The sequence below is a fragment of the Neolamprologus brichardi genome, chromosome 15, assembly GCF_056152115.1.
Source record: "Neolamprologus brichardi isolate AB-2024 chromosome 15, ASM5615211v1, whole genome shotgun sequence".
NCBI lineage: Eukaryota > Metazoa > Chordata > Actinopteri > Cichliformes > Cichlidae > Neolamprologus > Neolamprologus brichardi.
The window spans coordinates 6400821-6423281 of record NC_142118.1 but is presented as its reverse complement, the minus strand read 5'-3'; the positions used below and the strand labels follow the sequence as shown (position 1 = coordinate 6423281).

Below are 22461 nucleotides of genomic sequence, written 5' to 3'. Positions count from 1 at the left end.
TCTTTCATTTACTACATGTAGAAAAACTGAGAGGTACTGTTGAAATTCCACTTTCATTACTTTTATTTTCAATAATCTTATATGGCCCAGTTAATATCAAAGTGACATGTATGTTGCACATGATGTAAAATGAGCTTGACGTCTCTAGTTTAGGCTATGTTGGCTTTACAAAATACAATTGTTGCTCTCATGACCAGGATATTAAAGAAGAAGTGCTATTGGTGTAGTAACATAAATCTGTCTACATGCAGAACAGTACTTGTGTTTCTTATTTGCTTTCTAGACAGCACCGTAGAATCTGTGCTTTGACATATGGGAAGGACATAGCTACTTTACAGACAAATGCAGGCAGAGTCCAGACTAGAAAGAGCCAAGATCGTGCTGACTTGTAAAAACTTGGTGGCAACTAGCAAACGTATCTGTTCATGTCTGTGTGTTCAGTGCCACTGTTAACATTAATGAAGTATGCTGCTTTTCTAGAAGTTATTCTTTAAATGTCTCCTTGTGATCATAAAACACATCCAATATATCCACGGCTATCTGTGTTTGATGTTTCGAAGTACCACAACTTTGAGCAATACACACCGACTAATATTAGGACATCTAGCCATGTACTTGGGTTCCTAAGTGTCACTCTTAAATCTAATCAGACGCCATAGTATGTGATGTCAAGTACCCATGACCTTAATCAGCACCACTCCGCTTGTGGTGTTCTGCTCTCTATGTGAAAGGAAGGTAGGTCAGATAGTAATGAAGGACATCAGGACAGAGATAAAGTCATGGACAGTAGATAGTCCCAGGCTGTGCCCCTAATGCATACACTGGGATCAAAGGCCTAACTATCGTTGTTTCTAAAAGTAAATCAGTTTATTTCCCAGGCTGCAGCAGTTGTTGTTCTTCCATGTAGCTGTGAAGTCTTTTTCATTCAGTGCAAAGATTTTTTGTAGGCTAGAGAAGACTTTGAGGACTTTAGAGCACAGCAGGCCAATTCTGCCCTTTCATAAATATTAGTGTGGTGACATACCACTTTAGATTCTCAGTAGAATCAGGCCTGCCTAGTCAGACATTTCTATAACTATTGATATGCAGATCAATCATTCTTTGTACCTGTTTCCAGCCCCCAAAAAACCCTTGTGCAGGGCAGTATGAGGATCTTTTAATTTCATTCATTTATTTTTTTTTAATTTGGAAAAGGGGACTTGATTATACTTTAACATATTGATACATATCCATGTGGGTTGCGTGCAGAACAACTCATTTGACTTGGCATGCGTGTTTATTCTAATATCATGAACAGAACGTAGATTTTCCAGTAATGTTGTTTCCGTTTGAAAACAAAGAGCTTGTTCAGTCCTCATGCACACAGCTACTGTACGTTAACAAGAAGAGTTTTTGGAGCTACCTATCAGCTGAAGATTTTCTTATGAGACAGCTGTGTTCTTAGATTTAAATGCAGTTTCTGAGCTTCTGTTCTCAAATTAAGAACGGACACCTATACAATTTAATCCAACCTAGTACAACATCAAAAAAGCAACTGAGGAAATAAAATATTATTGTATTTGGTGATACATGTTGTTTTGCTTTGCAGGTGTTTAGGTTATTGTTGTGTAGGAGCACATGTTGCGCACTTAGAGTTTTTAAAGCTTTCATGATTAGGAGCCACAAAGCCACATTTTAATGGGAATGTGCAGTGGAACATATTTTAGTCCACATTCAGTATAAATTTTGGTGCAGACAGGAAGGACAATGTTTTGTAAGCTGTAAAGGGAAGCCCAGAGGCAAGCGTGTCTGTTTCTGGGGTGTGTTTTTTCCTGTCAGGCTCCTCGCTGCGTGTATAGTTTTATCTATAATCATCGGTGCCATGTTCATTGTCAGACTCTCAGGATGTGCAGAACAGTGGCAGCTCTGTCAAACCCACTAATGAGAAGCCTTAATTGGTTGTTCTGGTGGGAGAATCTGCTCATTAGATCTAGCTGGAACTTAACTCTGAGCTTGCTGGAGTGCAGAGTGCAGAAACCTTGCATTTCCTTTGGCTTTTGTTTTTGATTGTGTTTTTTTAGCTGCTTCCGCAACCCTGTGAATATCTGTCTTGTGCATTCTGTGTCAGTTTACACCCCTAAAACCTATTTAACTGACCCACATTGACATCACTTAGTACTAGCCCACTTCAGTTGCTTTAGATCTGGTAGCAAATATAATAAAATGTACACATTATCGATCCCCTGCTGTTATCAGTTGCTTGCTAGCACCTCTCTCTAATAAGCAATCTTACTCTTCACTTAGGATGGGTGTACACCAGACTCAGGGGAAGTAAGCACTTTTTAGATAGTCACTACAATAAACTATGGTCCACCACTGTGTATGAGGGCAAGTTGAAAGGTGAAATTAAGGAACACTGACACATGTAGTGAGGAAGTAAGAGTCAAACACGAGGAGAAAGAGGGTGAGAGTGCCAGAGAGAGTGAAAGATATTGCTTAACCATTCGGAAAGGCTATGGGAACATCCATGTGTGTGTGTTTGTGTGTGTATGTGTGTTTTCATCCTGACCCTGTGGGTTCAACGGGAGCAGAACTCGTCACATCAACTCAGACGCACACAGATAATCCTGCTGTCCTTCATCAGTTTGAATGAGTTGTGCCGTGTTGTTTTTATGAAGTAGCATATATTGGGGGGGGGGCCTTCACACATCCAGGTGACTGCAATTTTCTTACCCATTTTCCAGTGAATGAAAGTAGTTACTATAACCACAAAGCACACTCTGAGGCTTTCATCTTCTCCATGAGTGTAATGACATTTGGGGCAGTCACAACAGTTATTAAGGTGAACATATTGTACAGTGTGGCAGTCAGCCTCCACAGGCAGGTATTATCCTCTGTAGCTTTCACAGCCAACAGGCACCACAGGACTCCGATTCACACAGAGAAGATCACAGAGGCACGGATGAATGGAAACTGTAATGCAGTGTTCAGCTTATTACCGCCACGGAGACGGTGAGTAGAGCAGTGTGCGGAAGGGGAATGAGGGATGGAGAAGTAAAGGGCGTGTTTGAAGGAGAGGGCAAAAGGTTAAGGCGAAGTAGTTTTTCTGAGGTTCAGCCACCTAAATGTCAAAAACGTCACATTTTCTTTTCTTAAATGCAAGCGTCCCTTGTAGTAGAATAGGACGCCCTTGTGTTGAAGGGCAACATCAGAGAAGAAAAAAGAAAGGGCAAACTGCCTTCCCTGGCAAGTGTCAAGCTCTGAAAGAAATGATAAAATAAAAACAGAAAGAGAGCGTGGGCCTGTGGATCTGGCCCAGAGCCAGACATAGTTAAAAAGAGATTAATCAGCAGAGGGTCACATTCTCAGAGAGAGGCTGAACAGACCAGAGGCAGTGCCTTCATCTTTTGAAAGCCACAGTTTGGGTCACAACACAAGACAGTCTTGGCACTGAGAGTATCAGCTAGAAAAGGCTGGTAATATTATGTTCTTGATACTGATATCATATTTTGCGGCATATCCTCAGGATTGCTTCCTGAAACTTGACAGTTGAAACTTGAAGCTTTTTTCAGGTTAATCTTCTCAGGGATCACTTCCATCATCTGTAGTTAGGTCCTCTAAAAATCTATTCAATGAAAAAGTATAAAAGGCAAGCAAAGTAGCATAATGCATGATGACCTAGGGCTGTGTAAATAATCTGAACATGGATTAAAGAGTACTGTTATATTAATCATCAAATGTTCCTTTGTTTATTTCTGTGAGTGCAGCCACACTAACTTGTTCTCATTAGCAGCCACTGACATGCTCTGGAGTTTGTAAAACATTTTGGAAAGAGCGGCTTGAACCCATTGACTGTGAATTTGTGAGAAAATAACAGAAAGTAGGGTCAGTAGTCTTTCTCATTAGCCAGAAGTATTTGTGACAGAGTGTGGTAGTAAGGAGCTCCGAAACTGGCAACGAACAAAAGTCAAACATAATACCAAGTTTGTACATAAATATTCAGGTAATGAGACTTCTAAAGTCTTAATCTAAGTTATTGATACTTTGCTGTTTAAATTGCATCTGCCATTTTTCTTTCGGGATCTTAATAATCAAGACTTATCTTGACAGATGTACATGGTGAGGACTAGTTGACAATGTCTGTTTGTGTGCATCTTTGTGATGTCAGCACCTACTTTTTCTTCTAGCTATGTGCCTGCAGTCAAGTTTCTTTATACAACTTCACTAGAATAGAATAGAATAGCCTTTATTGTCATTGTACAAAGTACAACGAAATTGGAGTGCCACTCCCTTGGTGCAAAATGCAATAATAAATATAAATGTAAAATATAAAAAGTACAATAAAACAACCGAAGTACTCAGACAATAATAAGTACGATATATACAGGATAGCAGCACAATATAATGATAGTATGAATAGCAGCATAATATAGTGACAATGGCAAGTATGGTATAGTTAAGCAGGTTCAATTGTTTTGTGCTTATTTACTACGGTGATAGCTCTGGGAAAGAAGCTATCTCTGAATCTGTTTCAACTTCAGCATGACTAACTTCACTAGCAAGTATCTCTGCTCTCATTAGTGATGATGTGATGCCATATTTGCCATGTACGAAAGAGTCTTGTTTTAGTTGCCAGCCTTGACTCTAGTTGCTCCCACCCTATATGTTTAAAAGTGAAATAGTACTGGGTCCACTCTAGTAATACAGCATAGTATATTTATACATGAACAGTATATTTATACATGAACCTGACCCATTCAGATGTTGTTAATGTGGGATCTGTGGTCCCATGCTGGTGTACATTTGTGTAGGTCTTTGGCTATGCAAACTGAAGGACTATGGGTATCCAGCCATGTGTGGTGAGAATGCTGATTGGTTGAAAAGTTTGTTTGAACAGGAAAGAATGATGGTGGAGTTCACCACATAGAAGGGGGCGGAGACAGCATTAGAAGCACAGACTGTTGTTTTTACCATTTGATTTTGCATCACGACAAAGAAGTTCATTGACTTTTATGACTTCTTTGTTCTGTTTGGCAGGGGCTTCACCATGACTGTAGAAAATATGGATGACCTCATAGGTTACCAAAAGTGAAGCCAAAACATGTCTACTGCCTCTGGTTGTTTGGCTATCCGATTATTAAGTGATGACGTGACGAATCCTACTTCTGGGCCTAAAGTAGTCTGCATTTAATATGGTCTTTGTGTTGTTAACATGTTTAATGCTTTGTATTTTCTTCTATTTAATCTCAAAAAGCTCCTAAAAAAGTCAGTGATCACCGTTGACCTCCCTCGGCTTTTATTACCGCTAATCATTTATTTAAGCTCAGTTTTTAAAACCTTACGATGTAACTACAGCACAGCCCATGCAGCAGTATATGAATGACTAACCTCGTATTGTGGATGGATTATCTCAGTTGTTCTCCTGGCTGAAGTTTGGTCCGTTTACAGCATCCTGCCATGCGATTACATTTGTTTCTGACCACTGAGAACACTCACGTTAACTTTTATCGAGTGGGGAAAAAGTTAGCTTGTTTATATTATGCTAACATAGCTGTGTCGCTAGCGGTCACGTAGCACATCATTATATACCAGCTAGCCAAACTTCAGTAACCCTACAAACGTCACTGCTGTTTAGTTTTCTGTCTTCATTTATGTTGGAAGTGATAGCAAAGCTGTACGTTTTAATTTGTTTCCAAACCGCCGCAGTCAGGACATGCTATATTGTATTTAGATGGAAGCTAGCGAGCTAACTTCCTGCTAACTTCTAACTCCGTTAAATGTCATAAATTCCGTTTTCATGGATGCCTGGAAGTTAAACTCAGTTGTTACACCTGGTAGAGCAGAACGCTGATAATTTTATTAAAGATGAAAGACTTTAGACAGTGTTTTAACTCTCAGTAATGCCACAGTGATCATTTGATATATGGACCTGCAGCAGAGTTTAGGCCCAGACACGACTAGTGACGTCAGACTGAACGATCGGATAGTATCGGTCATGACCCCCGACTCCTACGTGTTAGCTAGCAGGTCCTGCAATTGTGTGGTTTCACTGTTGTACAGGAAAAGAAGTGGAGCCTGGTTGTCAATCATCTATACAGTCAGTGGGGCTAAGTTAAAGGACCAATAACAGTGCAAACACATGTTTAGAGTGTTTAGAATATCCCACTGTACTGGATGTTTTACACGATTTCGACACCATCCCCCTGGTGACAGTACACTACTACAACATACAGATGATGGTCCACAAAGGAGGCTTAATGGAAAAGATGTCTGAAAGTGGCATCAGAAATTCATAAATGCATGTTGTTTCAAACTTTGTTGCACTTGCTTTTCTGCTAGCTACCTGCCTGAAGTGAAGTTTCTTTATACAAGACACCATTCATAAATTCTGGAAGACAGCTTACTACTATAGTCCTCCAATCTGACCCATGTAAATCCTAATGGAGTTTTAATCTTTAAATCTTCTTTAAAATGACATATTACCCCCTTTTCATAGTCTTGGGAATAAGTGTTTTTTTTAAAGCCCATAATATGACCCTCTCATAAAGAAAGAAACAGAGGTCCTTTTTGACATGTAGCTTTTGTGTCATACTGTACTAGCAGTGACTGCCAAAATATTCCTGCAAGGGAAACAAAACATCTGTATGACATAACACAGACACACATGAATGTACGGATGTTTTGCTCTGAGTAATTTCCTGTTTTGTTTTTTTGTTATTTGTAATTTTTTTTTAGATTTGTGGTAGATTTCTGATGAAAGTAGGATACGCTAAACAGGTACTCAGGGAGATGTGTAACCAAAAATGCAAATTAAAAGATAGAGGTATGGGAGATCAGTTGGAGGGGGAATTGGGAAGAGAGTTACTTCCTGTTTCCTGGTTGGAGGTCAGAGGTCACTGATCTGAGATTTAGCTCATATAAGATGACTAAATAATCTGCGGGGTTATGTCATTTGCTTGCAAAATAAGAGATGGTCACATAAAGATGGGTGACTATGTGTCTTCACTTTAAAGGAAACACGGCCTTGCAGTAATTGAGAAAATGGCACAATGTTCTGAAATTGAGGACATCGTACAGTGTTCACAAAAGGGATGGCTAATTTTAGATTTCAGGGTTAAGGTTAGTAGTTACGAAATGAATGGCAGGGAGCTGTGATGGTGGTGTGTGCTCATGTTGCAGTGGTCTGAATGCTCACTGTAGCATGAATGGAGAACATGCTGATTACTCCTGACGAGGGCTGCTGATTACTTTACTTGTCGGTCATTCTGTGGATAATTGTCTTTCCTAATGCACACAATAGTCTTTTTAGTCTATAGGTGATCATAAAATACCAAAAAATCCTCTCATCACAGTCCAAAAACTGCTTATTTTATCTGAGCAACTCAGTGAAACTATGCTCTTATTAGTGTGTGAAGAATAAAAATCGGCAAACATATGTAACCAGTATGTGTGCCAAACAGACTAAATAGTTGAGGCATGGTATGTTTTGATAGTTTTCTGACAGACTGCAAGGCTTTTAGAGTCTTTCTAATCAATACTTGATGAGCCGTGCATCCTCTTTAGGCTCTGGCAGAGGACTAGGATGTGTTTCGCTCCATCTAAATCAGCTTGTCACACAAGGCGACCGTAACAAAGAGCCTTGATGACCATGAAGTCATTTGTTTTGCCAGAGCACCTGTTGTCACCACCCTCTATGGGATATACATTGCCATAGCAACACCACACCCACAGCTTGTTGAGCCGCGCAGTTTCACCGTGGGTTTCGCTCTCTTCATCTTTCACTCATTCTTTATCACCTTCCAGCTAATGCCTACCTTTTTCCTCTCTCCCTTTCTGTCTTTTTCACCCACCTCTCCCCCTCTCTTACACACACAGTAAATTGTATCTCCTCTCATGTGCACTTGTGTGACCCACCCATACTTTCTCCCTTTGTCTCTCATTCACACAGACTGGGCACTTGCGCCTGACTGCTTTAATCGCTGAATAGGGGAGTTTAGCATTTCACAATAGCAGTTATGAGCTGACCCATTATTCTCACCCCCACACAGAAAGAGAGGCTCAACCCCGGAAGAGTAGATGCATGAAAAATACCATATAATATGATTAATTTATTGCATCGTTAGTCTGTGTTATGGCATTATTGCATAATTGTTGATATGTCATGATAATAAAGCAATAAATGAGACAATATTTTCATTAGTTAGTAGTTAAATAATGCCAAAAATGACAGCACAAAAGCCTGATATTCACAGGTTGCAGTTTCTAAATTGCTTAGGCAATGCTGCTTCAACCCCCGTATAGTAAAAGCATATTCCTGGTGTTTCTAAGCATTGTATAAAGAAAAATATAATTTATACGTATGTAAATGAAACCCTAAAGTAAGTATTATTTGCAGGGGCATATAACATCCATAGACAGAGGTAATGGACTGAGAACTAGCACCTGTTGAAGAGTAGAGTTTAGTACATGAGACTTGACAGTAATGATATAGTGACTAAAGTAATGACATAGTATTGGTCACTTAAGAATCACCCAGGAGGTGAATTTTCATTTGTTAAGCTCAAACCAAATGCAAAAAGGCATCAAGGAACAATTGTGTCAATGCCTGTGTTTATTTCAAGCCAGTGAGGTTGACATCAGGTGCAGTTGAAGAGAAAGAGAGTTGGATGAAGGGATGAATGGATAGACTGACAGACCGGCAGGGAGACTGACAGACACACAAACATAAACAGGGATTATCCTCTGTGTAATCCCCAGTTTGAGGGTCAGAGTGCAGTGTACAGAAACAGGCATGTTCTGAATTTTCACACCAGCTGTATGTGTGTACATCTGTGTGAGGGTGTGTCAGAGCGCAGTAGTCATCGCACACTCAAAGCTCGTGTGTCTATTAGAGATGCTGAGAGTATGTTTTTACATATGTGTAAGAATCTGCTTTGTGTTTTTGTGTATGCATGTGTCACTGGATGGCAGATTGACAAATCATACAAGAGATGGCAGAGATTAGGATTGTGTATCTGTTTGGTTATTTCAAAACAGGGCTCTGTAACTATCAGCTGTTCGGCTGTGGCGGAATAGTTTGGCAAGCTTTTAGCTTGTTTGGATGACCCAGAGCGATCTGCAACTTTTTAATTCAATAGGCACAGCTGCACGCAGGTCCGTTGATTTCCAGCACTGTGTGTTTTGGACTCCATTTGACTCTGTCAGAAACAAGCTTCGCTGCTCAGTGAAATGCTTGAAAACATTTCTCAGTGCACAGCAAGACAACGGAGTGAACCACTCATTGATTCAAACAATGAAACAATGCAGCTTTGACATGAAGGTAGTCATTTTGCATCTATGTAAACAGTAGGTTTTACATGTAGATAACACCTCTGAAGAGTTTGTAGGTTTTGGAGCAGCATTGTGTCTAGAAAAACCCAGCTCAGCGTTTGAATGATTGTTCTGATATTTTTTATTGACATTCATGGTGCCAGTGTGATGTATCCCACCTACTAACAGGCCAAATTAAAAAATGATTCAATGAATTATCTCTACTTAATTATCTTATGAAGCAGCTAGAATATATGGTGCACTCACCATATTTTAATATACGTTGTTGCTCTCATAAAAGCTCCTCTTTGGTATAATTTGCAGTGTTTCTGAGTTCAAATAGACATAAGAAGAATGTTTTTGCCCCTTTCGCCTGGCAGCTGTGACTATCATTCAGCTGGTACACATGAAATGGACATTGTAGTATTCAAGAATTCAGTGTGAGAACAAATCAAGAAACGGGCCCTTTGTTCATCCAGCACTACAGCAGCTGATAAGGGGAAAGCTGGAGGTTTGTCCTCTGTGCTGTGACAAAGTCCTCTGCAGTAGAAAAAAAACCTTTGACGGTCAACAGATGCTGCAGACTTCAAGGTAGTATTTAGCTAGCTAGTTTTGGCTAAATGAGGAATCTGGTTCTCACTGACCTTCCACTATATGTGCGTATTTGGGTCCGCTGCCTTATAGTGCTGCACCCCTGCTTCCACCTCTAAAGACCAAAGCTTTGAAAGTACTGTCTGTGCTGCAGAAAATACGTTTTCAAACACTTCAGGGATTTGTGCTCTTATGGGTGAAGGATCACCACTCTGGCAGCTTTTTCTGATTTCAGCTTTTAGGGTTTGTTTAATTCTGTTCAATAGGAATAAAACTAAAACTTTTTGTCATCATAGGGACAGAAAGTTTATGGTTCTCAGGACCTTAAAACTAAACATCTGTGATTATTATTTTCATTTTAAATTAAGTTTAGATTGATACCTTGATGAAACAGTAGGTCTCAGGGCAGTTATCCAGAATATTCAGTCAGCATGTTGAAGATCCTGCCAGGAGTGTTCCAGTAATCCAAAAAAGGATTAATAGGTATGAGTGTTTTTTTGTTTTTTTGTCTTTGCTTTTTTAAAAAAAAATACAGAACTTTGTAACTTCCTGACATTCACTGAAATGAATGAAAATAATGCTAAGGATGCTATCAGGGCCTAGAAATGAGTTTGTGGAAAAACAGTATTTATTATTATCATTATTATTATTAGTGCCGTGTATGGATTTTAACCTGCACGGGTAGAAGTTGGCTGCTGGTACTCCCTTTGCTAGCATTAGCTGAGTTCTACCCTTTTAAGTTTTACTTTTACTTTTTTTTTTTACCTTTTTTTTTATTTAAGTTAGTTAGACTGATAGCGAAATTGTGAGCAAAGACATCCCGATGTTCTATGTTCCCTATGTTAGATGCTTGCTGGATGACCCAGTGACATTTGCTACCACTGGAGAGATGTGCATATCAGCAAATTGATCTAAAGTGAAGGCTTACTCTCTTTACTCATAGCTTTTTAGAAGCGTCGTGCACAGAGCTTCGTTTGCATTGGCTGACTAAACCCGAAACACTCGCAACCATTTTACTTACTACATTTTTGTGTACTGCTTGCAATCTTTCATAGGTCACCGAGCTCGCTTGAATGTTCATTTTTGTACCATGCACGACAATATATACCTCAGTTTCATGGTGGTATTAAAAATTATACGATCAAAATTTTTAAAGGCTGTAATTCAGTAATATTGCCTGACCATATAAGCCAAGTACAGTAATCACATGAAGAGGTGGAAAAGTCTTAAGTCAGTGTCGGTGTATCTGTTGCAAGTTGCAGTCTTCATCATCTTTCAGAATCTGCTGAATCTGAGTAACTCTGCTTCATATATGCATGCTTTGTGTTTTTCAGTGGTAGTGTCATTGGAGGGTTGCTGTTGGTTCAGTGATGGTGGGAGTAGGGGGAGAAAAGTAGCTGTTGCGGTTGTTGTAGGTCCAGCATGAAATATCAGCTGCTAGTCTGATGTGCTATGAAACGGGTTTAGACACGGTCATAATCTCTATTGTCACGTAAGCTCCGTCCACTAATCTGTATTTTTGCTGTGGTAATCTCTTGTCTCCATGGGGATTTATTGTTGTAGAGCATGAATGCGGTTTCCATGGAAACCGGTTCGTCCCCTTTATTCTTTCAATTATGGCCCATAGAATCAGGAAGCGGGGTATGTTTTTATATTAGATTGAGGCTTGTCATATCTACTTTAGCAGATGAAAGTTAACAGAAATGTGTAGGCACTAGGTCGACGCTCTCTTTTCTCTCTTGTTGTACAGTTTAGCACCCACGCCTGTTGTAAATTTTTATCTCTTGGCCACAATCCAGGCCAGGAAGTTGTCGTTACTATGATGACAACCCTAAAACCCAGTCAGACAGCAATAAAGTTGTAAGTGGAGAAGAATGTGTGTGTGTGTGTGTGTGAGACTCATGTGACAGCAGTCTAGTGACAACACCAACTACCTACATGTGCACATGGGTAATTTGGTAGAAGCAGGTAACGTAGGAGCATTTTCCTTGGAGATGTCGCCATCATTAACTACTTTTTTTTTTTCCTCTTTCTTTGTATTGTATATAAAATGAAGCTGGAAGGTTTGGCATTCTAAGCACACAAAGTAAAGGCTTAGTGTTTTAGTGTTTCAACAAAAGATTTTCAATATGAAAGCAAGAGAAACACATTTTTTTTTCATGGTTTTTAAAATGTCATTGTTGGAAAGGAAGATGCTTAATTTCCTTTTAGTGATAAACACTGTGAAGGAAGGAAGTGAAAGATTGTGAATTGATTGAAAGTACAACTTCGTATGAGCTTTTAGGCATGCTTTTCATGCCAAAAGATGTGAACAACAGTGTTGTGAAAATGCAGTTTTCATGCTAATGTCCATTAGTAATCCAGCATAGTAGGCACGTCTGTGAGATTGTTCGCTCTCCTCTTTCCCTCTCTCTTTCCTTTTTGGATCCTTCTTCAGCCTATCTCCATTGCTGCTCTTTTCTCACACACTTTTCTTGACTATCTCCACCCCCTACCTTCCCATGCTCTCTCATTTTCTGCCCTCATTTCTCTGAGCAATCGTCCCGGGGGAAGCAGAGCTCTGAGGGAAAGAGAGGAGAGGATGTAGGAGAGAAAATGGCAATGACATTTTGTAGGGCAGGCATTTGCTAAGAGGTGGGAAGGGAAAGGAAAACGAATAGAAGAACAGAGGCAGAAAAAGTAAAAGAAAGTGCAAACAGAGGGTAAACAGGACGTCAGAAGAAGGAAGAGAGTTGCAGGGGGGAAAGAAGGCAACAGAAACAACAGTAGGTAAGGTCATTAGTTCGTCAGTTAATTCAGCCATTCAGTCAACCGTTCATCTGTAAAATAGCTGTAACAAGCTGAGTGAGGATTTTTATTATTGGCAGACTGCTTTGATGGTCTTGTGAAGATCAATTAGTTGAAGGAAGGTCACATTAAAGAGATGAGGCTGAATAAAATCAGAAAAGCATATTTCTCTCAAGTGTGCAGCTGGCAGTGCTGTGTCTGAGTTTGTGTTTACAATGAATCTGCAGGCTATTTGTGCCTTTTTAGACATCTGGGTTATTTGAACGCTACTAATTGGCTGTGAAATAGGATGAAATGTACCACAGCACCCAAGCATTTCAGTACATGCCGCTAGACATATTCTGCATGAAAATGTCCTTGATGAAGCAACAAAACACATCTTCTGATGATTGCTTATACAGGAGTTTATGACTCAGAGTGTTTAACCCATATTTGACCCCATTTATAAGAAACTTGGTCACAGTTTCCTGCCATAAACTGTCAAGTGCGTATATATGTCTGTGTATGTGAAGCGAGATTATAATGTCACTGGTGTTTTTATATGGACTGTGGGAAGAGGAGAGAAACAGGAGGAGTATAGAGGGAGATAATACGAGTGGGTGATTGGGGGGGGGATTGAAAGGGGCCCCAGGAAGAGAGGAGAGAGATGAGTGCAGAGATTTAGTGAAAAAGAGAAAGAGGCACCCTGGACTGGAGAGCAGAAGAGAGAGTTGTGAAGAGGGTGAGTTAGATAGTTGTGAGAGAGGTAGAACAAGGTTGCTGGTGTTAAACAGTTGCGGATAAGGAGGGCAAGTTTAAAGCAGGCCTAAGTGGCCGTGACGAAGCTCCACTCTAATGCCAGCTCACACAAACGCACACTTAGAGCTGGCCCATTGAGAAACAATGTTTCAAAGGAGTATGGACTGCAGTTGGTCTGTAGTAACAGAGCTGTTGTGATGACTGACATAGTGGAAAAAATAGATCTGTTGCCTCTCAAAATTGGTTTAAAGTCTCTTCGTGTCTGTGTGGTACAGAGTTATTTGATTGTTTGGTTTGCATTGTACGCTGGTCGTATTTTTTTTTTTCTTTTCTGCCGTCATAGTTTAGTCTAGTGAGACTGACCGTGTTATTTTAAATGACGACCGACTTTAAAATAGACTTTTCCAGTAGATGCTACTCGTTGCATCTGAAACTACATCCAAATAAATGTTATAAGTAATACTTAATGTTATAACTCAATGCGAGTCTTAGAATCCAAGTCTTGTCACTTTAGTCGTCTTAGGAAAAAGCCCAGGCAGTTATTTTAGATTGACAATTTGCTGAATCTCCGGCTCCCTCATATCCCAAAATTGCTCTGCTGGAATAATATCTGGTGACTGTGGAGGCCATGTGAGTACAGAGAACTCGATGTCATGTTCATGAAACCAGTGTGAAATTGGTGATGATAGCAATTATTATTATTAGTGAGATTGTTGGTTTGTGTGGAGCTATTATCCTGGTTGCTAGGTTTAAAAATGGTGGTTGAGGGTTTTTTTTGTGTAGGAGCGTCTTTCGTGACTCATCAAGTAATCCCACTGATGGGCCAGTTGGTGGCTCAGATCACATGGTGCTCCGGTGGAGTAGGTACTAAAAAGCACCTGGTACCAGGAACTTCCACCTAATGGAAAATCTAAAAGTCAAGTCAAACCACGTAGGTGCTTGTAAAATATTCCCCACAACACTATATCATCACTGCCAGCCTGAACCGACGCAAACATGGAATGGATCCATGCTTTCATGTTGTTTACACCAGTTTCTGACCCTACAACTCAAATAGTGCAGTAGAGATGGAGACTCAACAGACAGGCAACATTATTCCAATCTTATGTGTTGTCCAATTTTGGTGAGCCCATGTGAATTGTAGTGCAAATTTCCTGTTATTCCTTGACAGGAGTCGCACCTGGTGTGCTCTTCTGCTGCTGTATCCCATCTGCTTCGAAGTTCGATGTGTTGTGTATTCAGACATGCTCGTCTGCATACCCCGGTGGTAATTTAAGTGGTAATTTGAGTTACCGTTGCCTTCCTATCAGCTTGAAGCAGATGTAACATTCTCCTCTGACCTCTGATATCAACTTGACCTTTTCACCTACAATGCCAACCGCCCCCCCCTTCTTTTTTTAAATCTATGACCATTCTCTGTAAACCATAGAAATAGTTGTGTGAGAAAGTCCCAGTAGATTAGCAGTTTGTGAAATATTTAAACCACTTCAATCAATGTTCTTACCCATTCTGATGCTCCTGATGCTCACCTTGAACTTCAGCAGATTGTGTCTGTATGCCTAAATTTACTGCCATGTGAGTAGCTGATTAGAAATTTGTGTTTATCAGCACTTAAACTGACTTATCTTATTGTATACTTCTTAAAGTTTGAGTTGTTTTTCTTTAAAAATAAAACAAATAGTCAAAATTTAGTAAGTTATCTGTCTAAAAAATAAAACAGCTTTGTGAGAAGATTGGAAGAAAACATCAGAGCATAACTTCATCAGTGTATTATTTTTGTGTAAAATCCATCTTATAAATGTACTTCACCACTGGAGAAGTCAAACACATGGATGTGGAGATTATCAACAAATGATAATATAAAAAAAATCACTTTGTTGTGTAATGTCAGCATTTTAAAAGAACATTTTTTTAAAATCTTTTGTTCACCTGTCTGCACAGGAACATAGAGTCTATATCCTTTCTGACGTTTGCATGCTACACATACACCTCCTTCTCCCTTCCCTACCTCATTAGCCGATCATGCGTAAGGAGACCTGTTCTATTTTTACTCCCGCCCCCTCCCTACACACCACTGGTGCTGGGTGGGTGGGTGGGTGTGCGCGTGTGCACGTCCTCTCTTATTGAAGGTGGCAGGGCAGAAAAAAGAAAGACGGAGAGTGGGTAAGATGGTCACAAAATAAAATGCAGACGAATGAATAATAGAATCATAGGAATGAGGCCAGGAAAGCCTAGTCTGGGTGATGGAGAAAATAGGCTGGGAAAGATTCAAACAACTGAAAGCACAGTGAACGATGATGACTTCGTAGTGCTTGATTTATGGTTAGCTTTTAGCCTGAAGCTCCTAGATTAAAGGAGGCGGTGTGTGCAGCCAGGTAGGCACCCTGTGTGGATGGATTTCCACATTCCTGACCTTAACATGTCCTCACTGTTTGTGTCATCGCCACATAGTGTTATTAACAAAATTTGCGTCACCACAAATGAAAGTGTCTGTTTTGTGATAGGGTGTGTGTGGACAGTCTGCCAAAGATATTTGGGTTGACGAGTGTGTGTGCTGACCACAGCTGCAGGGTAAAACCAGTGATTCACATTACAAGGGATTGAGAAATTCGTCCTCTTTCTCTTTCTGTGTGTGTGCGTGTGTTTGTGTGATTGTTTGTAACCAGCTGTTGACCCAGATGAAACTTATTGTGTTGCATAATGACTCCCCAAACTTTCGTGTTTTTCTTTACTTGTGTAAAAACACAGTTGATGTCATTATTAGCAGCTGTGACCCAAAATCGGCTAACTTATACGAGCCTTTTTATTTCCTATGACATGTTTACAGACATAAGAGCTTTCTATTTTGTTTTATAGTCTGTTTTACCTCCAGTGTAGAAGAAGCACTGATCCCTCTCAAAGGAAAAAGAAACACAGAACCATGTGGCTCATTTATAAATGACGAAAATGTTGCATGCCATGAAAAATTTATATTCCTCCCCAAATAAGTGGTTGAATTAGGTCAGGTTATTCAGAATTTTTCAGTAATGTACAAAATTTGTATAATGCAAGGCGTAACCAATAAGCTAAAACTAAAGATCTATTTATTGTGTAAGTATCTGTTTAATGTGTTGCTTTTAAAACTTTAACTCGACGCTCTTTCATCGCTGTCACTTTTGCTGCAGGTTGATTTGTCACCATGACAACAGAAGCAGGCTCTGAGACGGAGGTGAAGGAGAAAGCTGAGGAGTCAGCCGCTGAGCCCGACCAATCGGAGAAGGCCACGGAAGATTCCCAGGAAGTAGCAAACGCTGAAGTAGAGGAGAAGGAAAGAGCAAAGGTGAAGGAAAAAGAGGGGAAGGAAGGCAAAGGAATATCTCGATACCTGCCAACATGGCTTAAGAAGCAGAAGTCTCAAAGCCAGGTGAAACTGTGTTCACACTGTTGTTATGTTATATTGTCACAACTCTGTAGGGAATTTTACTTAAATTATTTAGCAACAATCGTTTTTCAGGCCCATTTTAACTGCTGGTGCATTAATGAACTTTTATGTTAGATTTTAATTTTATTTGGATTTATTTGGGTTTTTTGCTAAGACCTCCCCAACGAAGGAGGACTCCCCTACAGAGGAACCTGTTAGCGAGGTGACACAGGAAGAGGAAGGGCCTGCCCCAGAAGTGAACGGTCACGCTGAGGAAGTAGAGGAGAAGGAGGAAGTCAAGTCTGAGCAAGTGAAGGAAAAAGAAGCAGAAACTCATTCCAACGCCAGTGCAGACACTGAGGTACTGCTCACGGGTTCACTACACCACTCCGTAGCATATGCTTTAAAGTAGAGTCAGAAAACAAGATGTCTAGTACTGTCAGGTTATAATGGTGATTTCAGAAAAAGAAATATAAACATCCCTTAAAAAATGGTTAAGCTTATTTTTATTTTTTTTTTAACTATGCCTGCTTCATCCAAAATCTCTTTCTGTCAGATGAATATCTCAATAACACTCAGATATCTATGTAGCATGCAAACTGAAGAAAAGATAAAAAAAAAATCCTTGATTATGTCCAAAGGAACATAATCTGTCTGTCACCACTTCTACATCTGACTAATACGTGTTTTCTGCCAAGTCAGTAATGGTTTCAACACAGTTCCCCAGAGGTGGAAATCACCAGACCGGCCATGATACAATATTATCACAGCACTTCACTCGTGATATGACATTATTGTGATTTTTAACATTTTGATATATGGTTGATAGAGAGGTAGCTTTGTCAGGCCAAGTTTCCCCAGTGTCGGATGGTTTTTCAGTTGGACCGATTTAATGTCAGTTTGCTCGACTAATGTTATCTCAGGATGGTGATGCATGAGCTGAGATGAGTATTCCCAGAGTTTTTTAGTTTATTTAACAAAATATTGATATTTGTTATTCCTGTATCAGTATTCTGTATGGATTTTTTCCACTAAAAAACAGTGGTGCTAAAAATCTGAGCTCTACGTTCTTTACAGCTCTACATCAGCTCATTGGCACAGTGTCAGTGGAAACAAAGTTTAGGTAACATATTATATTCAGACTTTTAGTATCAACCTTGTTTTATGTCAGAGAAGGAGACCTATGAAATGGGAGTAAAAGTATCATGCAGCAGTTGCATCGCTAATAACAGAATACATGTCTGTACCAGGGAATTGTGTGTACTTTACCTGATGGGCTGAGTGGATGGCTTTGCATTTTAGTCTCCTTATGCCTGTGGTAAATAAATTAAAAATCAGTATAGTCATTTACAAACTCTCATGGAAAAACTAGACAGACTACAAGGTCAGTGTCAGTATTATTGTACCCTGTAACATATTCTTCAGTGGTCAGAGTGATTAAAGTTCCCCAACAGCATTCTGCTTTTGTTAACCAGCCACATATTGTGGTAAACACAGATGGTAAGAAACCCAACAACGAGATGTGATATTTTCTACAATGTTCAGACAGTGTTTATGTGTATTGACAGTTTATGGCAAACTGCATAAAAATGCTGTTAAATTACCAGAGCAACAAAGAAACACTTGAGCGCACACACACACAGAAACTCCTTTCTCCCTTGTGCACATGCACACACGCGGACTCTTGCATCCACTGATCACATTAAGCCACCCAGGCCCACCCAGTGACATCAACATTTCAGCGATCAAGCCAAAAGAAACGCCTGCCTTTTCTATGAGCAAATTCAGACTAGAGGGGGAATTACACACGGAAAGAAAACAGTTTGGTCTCAACAACTAATGAAGATATTTTTATGTTTTTAAGAAGATTGCAAGTTTATTTATTTATTTCTTGCAAACCCCGTTAGCCTGCCAAAGAAGAGAAGGTGGAAGAGAGTGCAGAGAAAAGTCCAGAAGAGACCAAGGAGACAACAGAGGGAGAAGGAGCCGAGGAGGAGACGAAGGAGAAGGAGGGAGCAGTGGAGGCTGAAGGGGAGGCAGGAGAAGGCCAGACCTCCATTTTCCAGTCTCCTCTTCGTCTGGTGAGAAAGAACAAGATGAAGTTGGTGGTGTGTCACGTGACCCTGCTGGATGGGACTGACTTCACCTGCGAGGTGGAGGTAAGACTGTGATAAAATTCATAGACCAATACAACCACAGTGTAAAACGTGGCTAGTGTAACCATGTGAGATCAAGATAGTATGTTATGGCTCCAAATATAGTGTTTCCACTTTAATATTCTAAAGGTTTGCCTGTCATGGTACAAGATTTCTCCCACATTTCTATATCTATCAGCAGTTTCTTGCTTCCTTTGAATACTGTCTTTCGAAATGTAGTTTGTTTCTGTGATGTAAGGAGGTTCCTCCAGTTGTTGACAGAGCAGGTCGACACATTGTCCATCTCATGTTCTTATGCGCGTCACGTGAGTGCCAGTTTGTCAATGATGTAATCGCTAATAGGATGTAAGATCTAGTGTGTGTGCACGTCTGTGTGTGCCTGGGCATTTGAGTATTTAACTTCCTTACTCAGTGTGCAGTAATGGCAGAAGCACCAGCTCATATTGTTCAGGGTGTAGTTCAGAGGGATAAATGCATCACAAAGCAGAGCGAGCTGCAGGGGCTTGCCTGGGGACTAAAACACATGCACGTACGCACACACTCCCACAAGATTATGGGGTCTCGCAGATTAGTTTTCAGCATCTGTTCCTCCCTAACAAGCACGTGTCTTAGACCCCCTACACGCACAGTTGGACATATTCATTACAGATACATCACACGTGCATCAGCCTTATTGTGTTTCTGTTGGGTAAGAGAGGAGTTTTTTGTATTTTGCTAGTTTTTAATACTAAAAATGACTGTTAATAACATGTTCACCCAAAGGCATGCACATTTTTTTAGCCGTTCCTCTCCTCACATTCACACACTCTCTCACATTCAGCGGGAAGCTGCTCAGAATAGCCACTGTGCAGAACCACTGGAGCTGTTAACGCTTAAATCTTTGGTTCAACGACCCCTGAACAGAGCGCTGACCATTTCCCTTGCCAACATTTTCCCATTTGGCTTGAGGGCTTTTGTCGGTAGCCTCCGTGTGGCAAACCTGCATCCTAATCTACAGTATGGCAACGCCCAGCAGCGTGCCAGTGAGAGAGTGCGCTTGTTTGAATAGAAGCTGCTTTGTTTCACAAGAGATAACGCTGATATGGCAACTAACTGCTATTGTCCTATAATGCACGCGCATACGCACTCACACAAATATCCATCCATGCCTCCCTCTACATGCTGGATCGTGAGAGGGAGCGATGCACAATGCATTCCAGAGATTAAATTTTCTGTTTTGCCCAGCAGGCCTCCAACACACACATACACACACAGACACACACACACACAGTCCCTGTCCATTCTTCCATCATCCATCTGTCCTATTTATTAACCTGGCATCAAATTTATCCCTGAGTAATAACTTAATGCATATTTTATTAGTTGTAGACCACTGAATAAAAACTCTAGCCAGACATTTTCTGACTTTGTTGAGGGTTTCAAAGGGGGAGTCTTAGTGTCACATGGCCTTAATGCCGATTCTAAGAATTTTACTTAATGTTGGTTTCAGCAGGATTTTAGCATCACGTGGTTTGTAGTGTTTCATAGCATTTCATTAGGTACAGATGTTTCAGTTTTTATCACTGAGTTAGAAATATGATTGAGCAGCAAGAAACAAACAGGTAATTCATCTTCTTTTAAATGACTGTGGCTCTAATCCCATTTACATAAACTAAATACATAATCTATACGACTGCCTGTTGATATTCCAGTTGACCTCAGCCAGTGCCTTGCTCGAAGGCACTCTGGTGTAGACTCAGGAACTCTAAAAGGCCACGTTCTCAGATTTGCGTGTGCGTTGCGCATGTGTTTGACGGAGTCTAGGAAAATACCGCAGATGTTTTCAGCCGTCCCAGAACAAGAAGAAAAATGCACTCTTTCATCCCCTTCCTTTCACTCTCACCACGCTCCCTGCCCAGTCTATACGTCTCTCTGCCGAATAGCACTCAGTCTGTGCACCAGTGTTACACTGAGGCTGACTAACTGAAAAGAAACAAGCGTTATTTGATTATTTCATTCTTTCCCATCATTTTTCCCCAGCTGTCCACCCTCTTTCTGTCTGACCTTTTGTCTGCTTAAAGGTTGTGTGTGTGTGTGTGTGTGTGTGCGTGCGTGCACGCACGCTTGCGCATGCAAGCATGGATGTGTGCTAAATGTCATTGTCATAGCTGAGTCTGGAGGATTTTATCGCTAACAGTTTTTTTGGACTTTTAAAGGAATGTGTGGTCCAGATGGCGAGACTGAGAGAGAGCGTGTAAACCAATAATGAAACAGAAGAAAATGAAACACAAGGAAAAGAGACTCTGAGAGTGAGAGAGCTGTGGACAGGAATTTTACAAGTGTCTCATTTTGCCATAGTGAAAAGGTTATGAACTTAATCAGGGGTCCCGTGTGGTTCCAGGAATATTTCATAAGCTTAAAGCTTGATGTTTGGAACATTTTGGGGAAGAAGCTGGAAATATTAGAGTGGTTTATAATATTGTTTTAATAGCAGCAGTTATAATAATAAAATAAATATAATGTTTTGTTTCTTTGCAGAAACGTGCCAAGGGTCAGTACTTATTCTTTAAGGTGTGTGAGCACCTTAATCTACTGGAAAAAGACTACTTTGGCCTGACATACAAGGATAACCATGACCAGAAGGTTTGTATCCATAGACACACATACTCAGGGTGTAACAAATAAGTTAATAATGTCCTCATGAAGAAACCGCAGACATGGATGCTTTGATATTTTGTAGTATATATGGCAGAAGGTAACAGTCTTCTTTTCTCTTTCCCCTTGTTCCCTTCTCATTCTAGTGTTGGTTGGACCCCACTAAAGAAATTAAAAGACAGATACGCAGTAAGTAAAACTTTTTTTTTTCAGGACGCTGACATAAAGACACGCAAGTCCGTCCGTCCGTCCGTGCATCTCTTTCGCTCTGCCTTAATGACACAAGATGGCTTTGGTTGTTAGAAAAAAAAAAGCATCTTTGTTATCATGTCAGCCAAAAGGCAATGAATAAAATATTGAGCTAGTGAAATGGGACAAGTGTCCACATATCAAAAGAAAAACAAACTGCATCACAATTAAGTCAAACAAAGGCACCATAGATATTTGAGACCAAACAGCAGCAGTCTGGCACCCTGGCAGAGGTTACCAGGGTGTGATCGCTCTACTTTATTATTTATTGACCTCTTTATTGACTGTTGTTCGTTTATCAAAGGGGGCTGAGGTGTTGGATCTCATCTTTTGTTGACTGACAGCCATTAAGGGTGTGGTACGGAGCAGCGAAGGGTATAACGCTTTGTTTTATAACTGCATGCATGCAGTATGTCTGTGATAGTGGACAATATGCCCTATTTGTGACAGCGTCTATAGTTTAATGAGAAGCTTAACGACAAACTAGAGATCAGTTCATCAAGTCACAGCTTCTGTAGTTTGTCATTGCATTTGTTTTTCAGCTAAAATAACTTTCATTTGGTGTTATTTCCTTGTTAGTTAATTTTTTAGATACAGTTTTGTACTAGCATTTCTCTA

General features: G+C 40.2%; 1 protein-coding gene across 10 annotated transcripts in view; it reads left to right on the top strand.

Annotated features, from left to right (window-relative positions):
• Window positions 1-22461, top strand: part of epb41l2 (erythrocyte membrane protein band 4.1-like 2) — a 50761-nt gene that overhangs the window by 1370 nt on the left and 26930 nt on the right. For 9 of the 10 annotated variants that reach the window (XM_087851968.1, XM_087851963.1, XM_087851973.1 and 6 more), the window contains exons 2-6: window positions 16569-16807; window positions 16980-17165; window positions 18712-18963; window positions 21478-21582; window positions 21741-21783. In XM_087851968.1, the coding sequence (XP_087708094.1) occupies window positions 16583-16807; window positions 16980-17165; window positions 18712-18963; window positions 21478-21582; window positions 21741-21783 (811 nt within the window). In that variant the 5' untranslated portion in view covers window positions 16569-16582. Of the gene's footprint in view, window positions 1-12416; window positions 12649-16568; window positions 16808-16979; window positions 17166-18711; window positions 18964-21477; window positions 21583-21740; window positions 21784-22461 lie in introns of those variants that run through there. The other variant, XM_087851964.1, reaches the window with a different exon arrangement.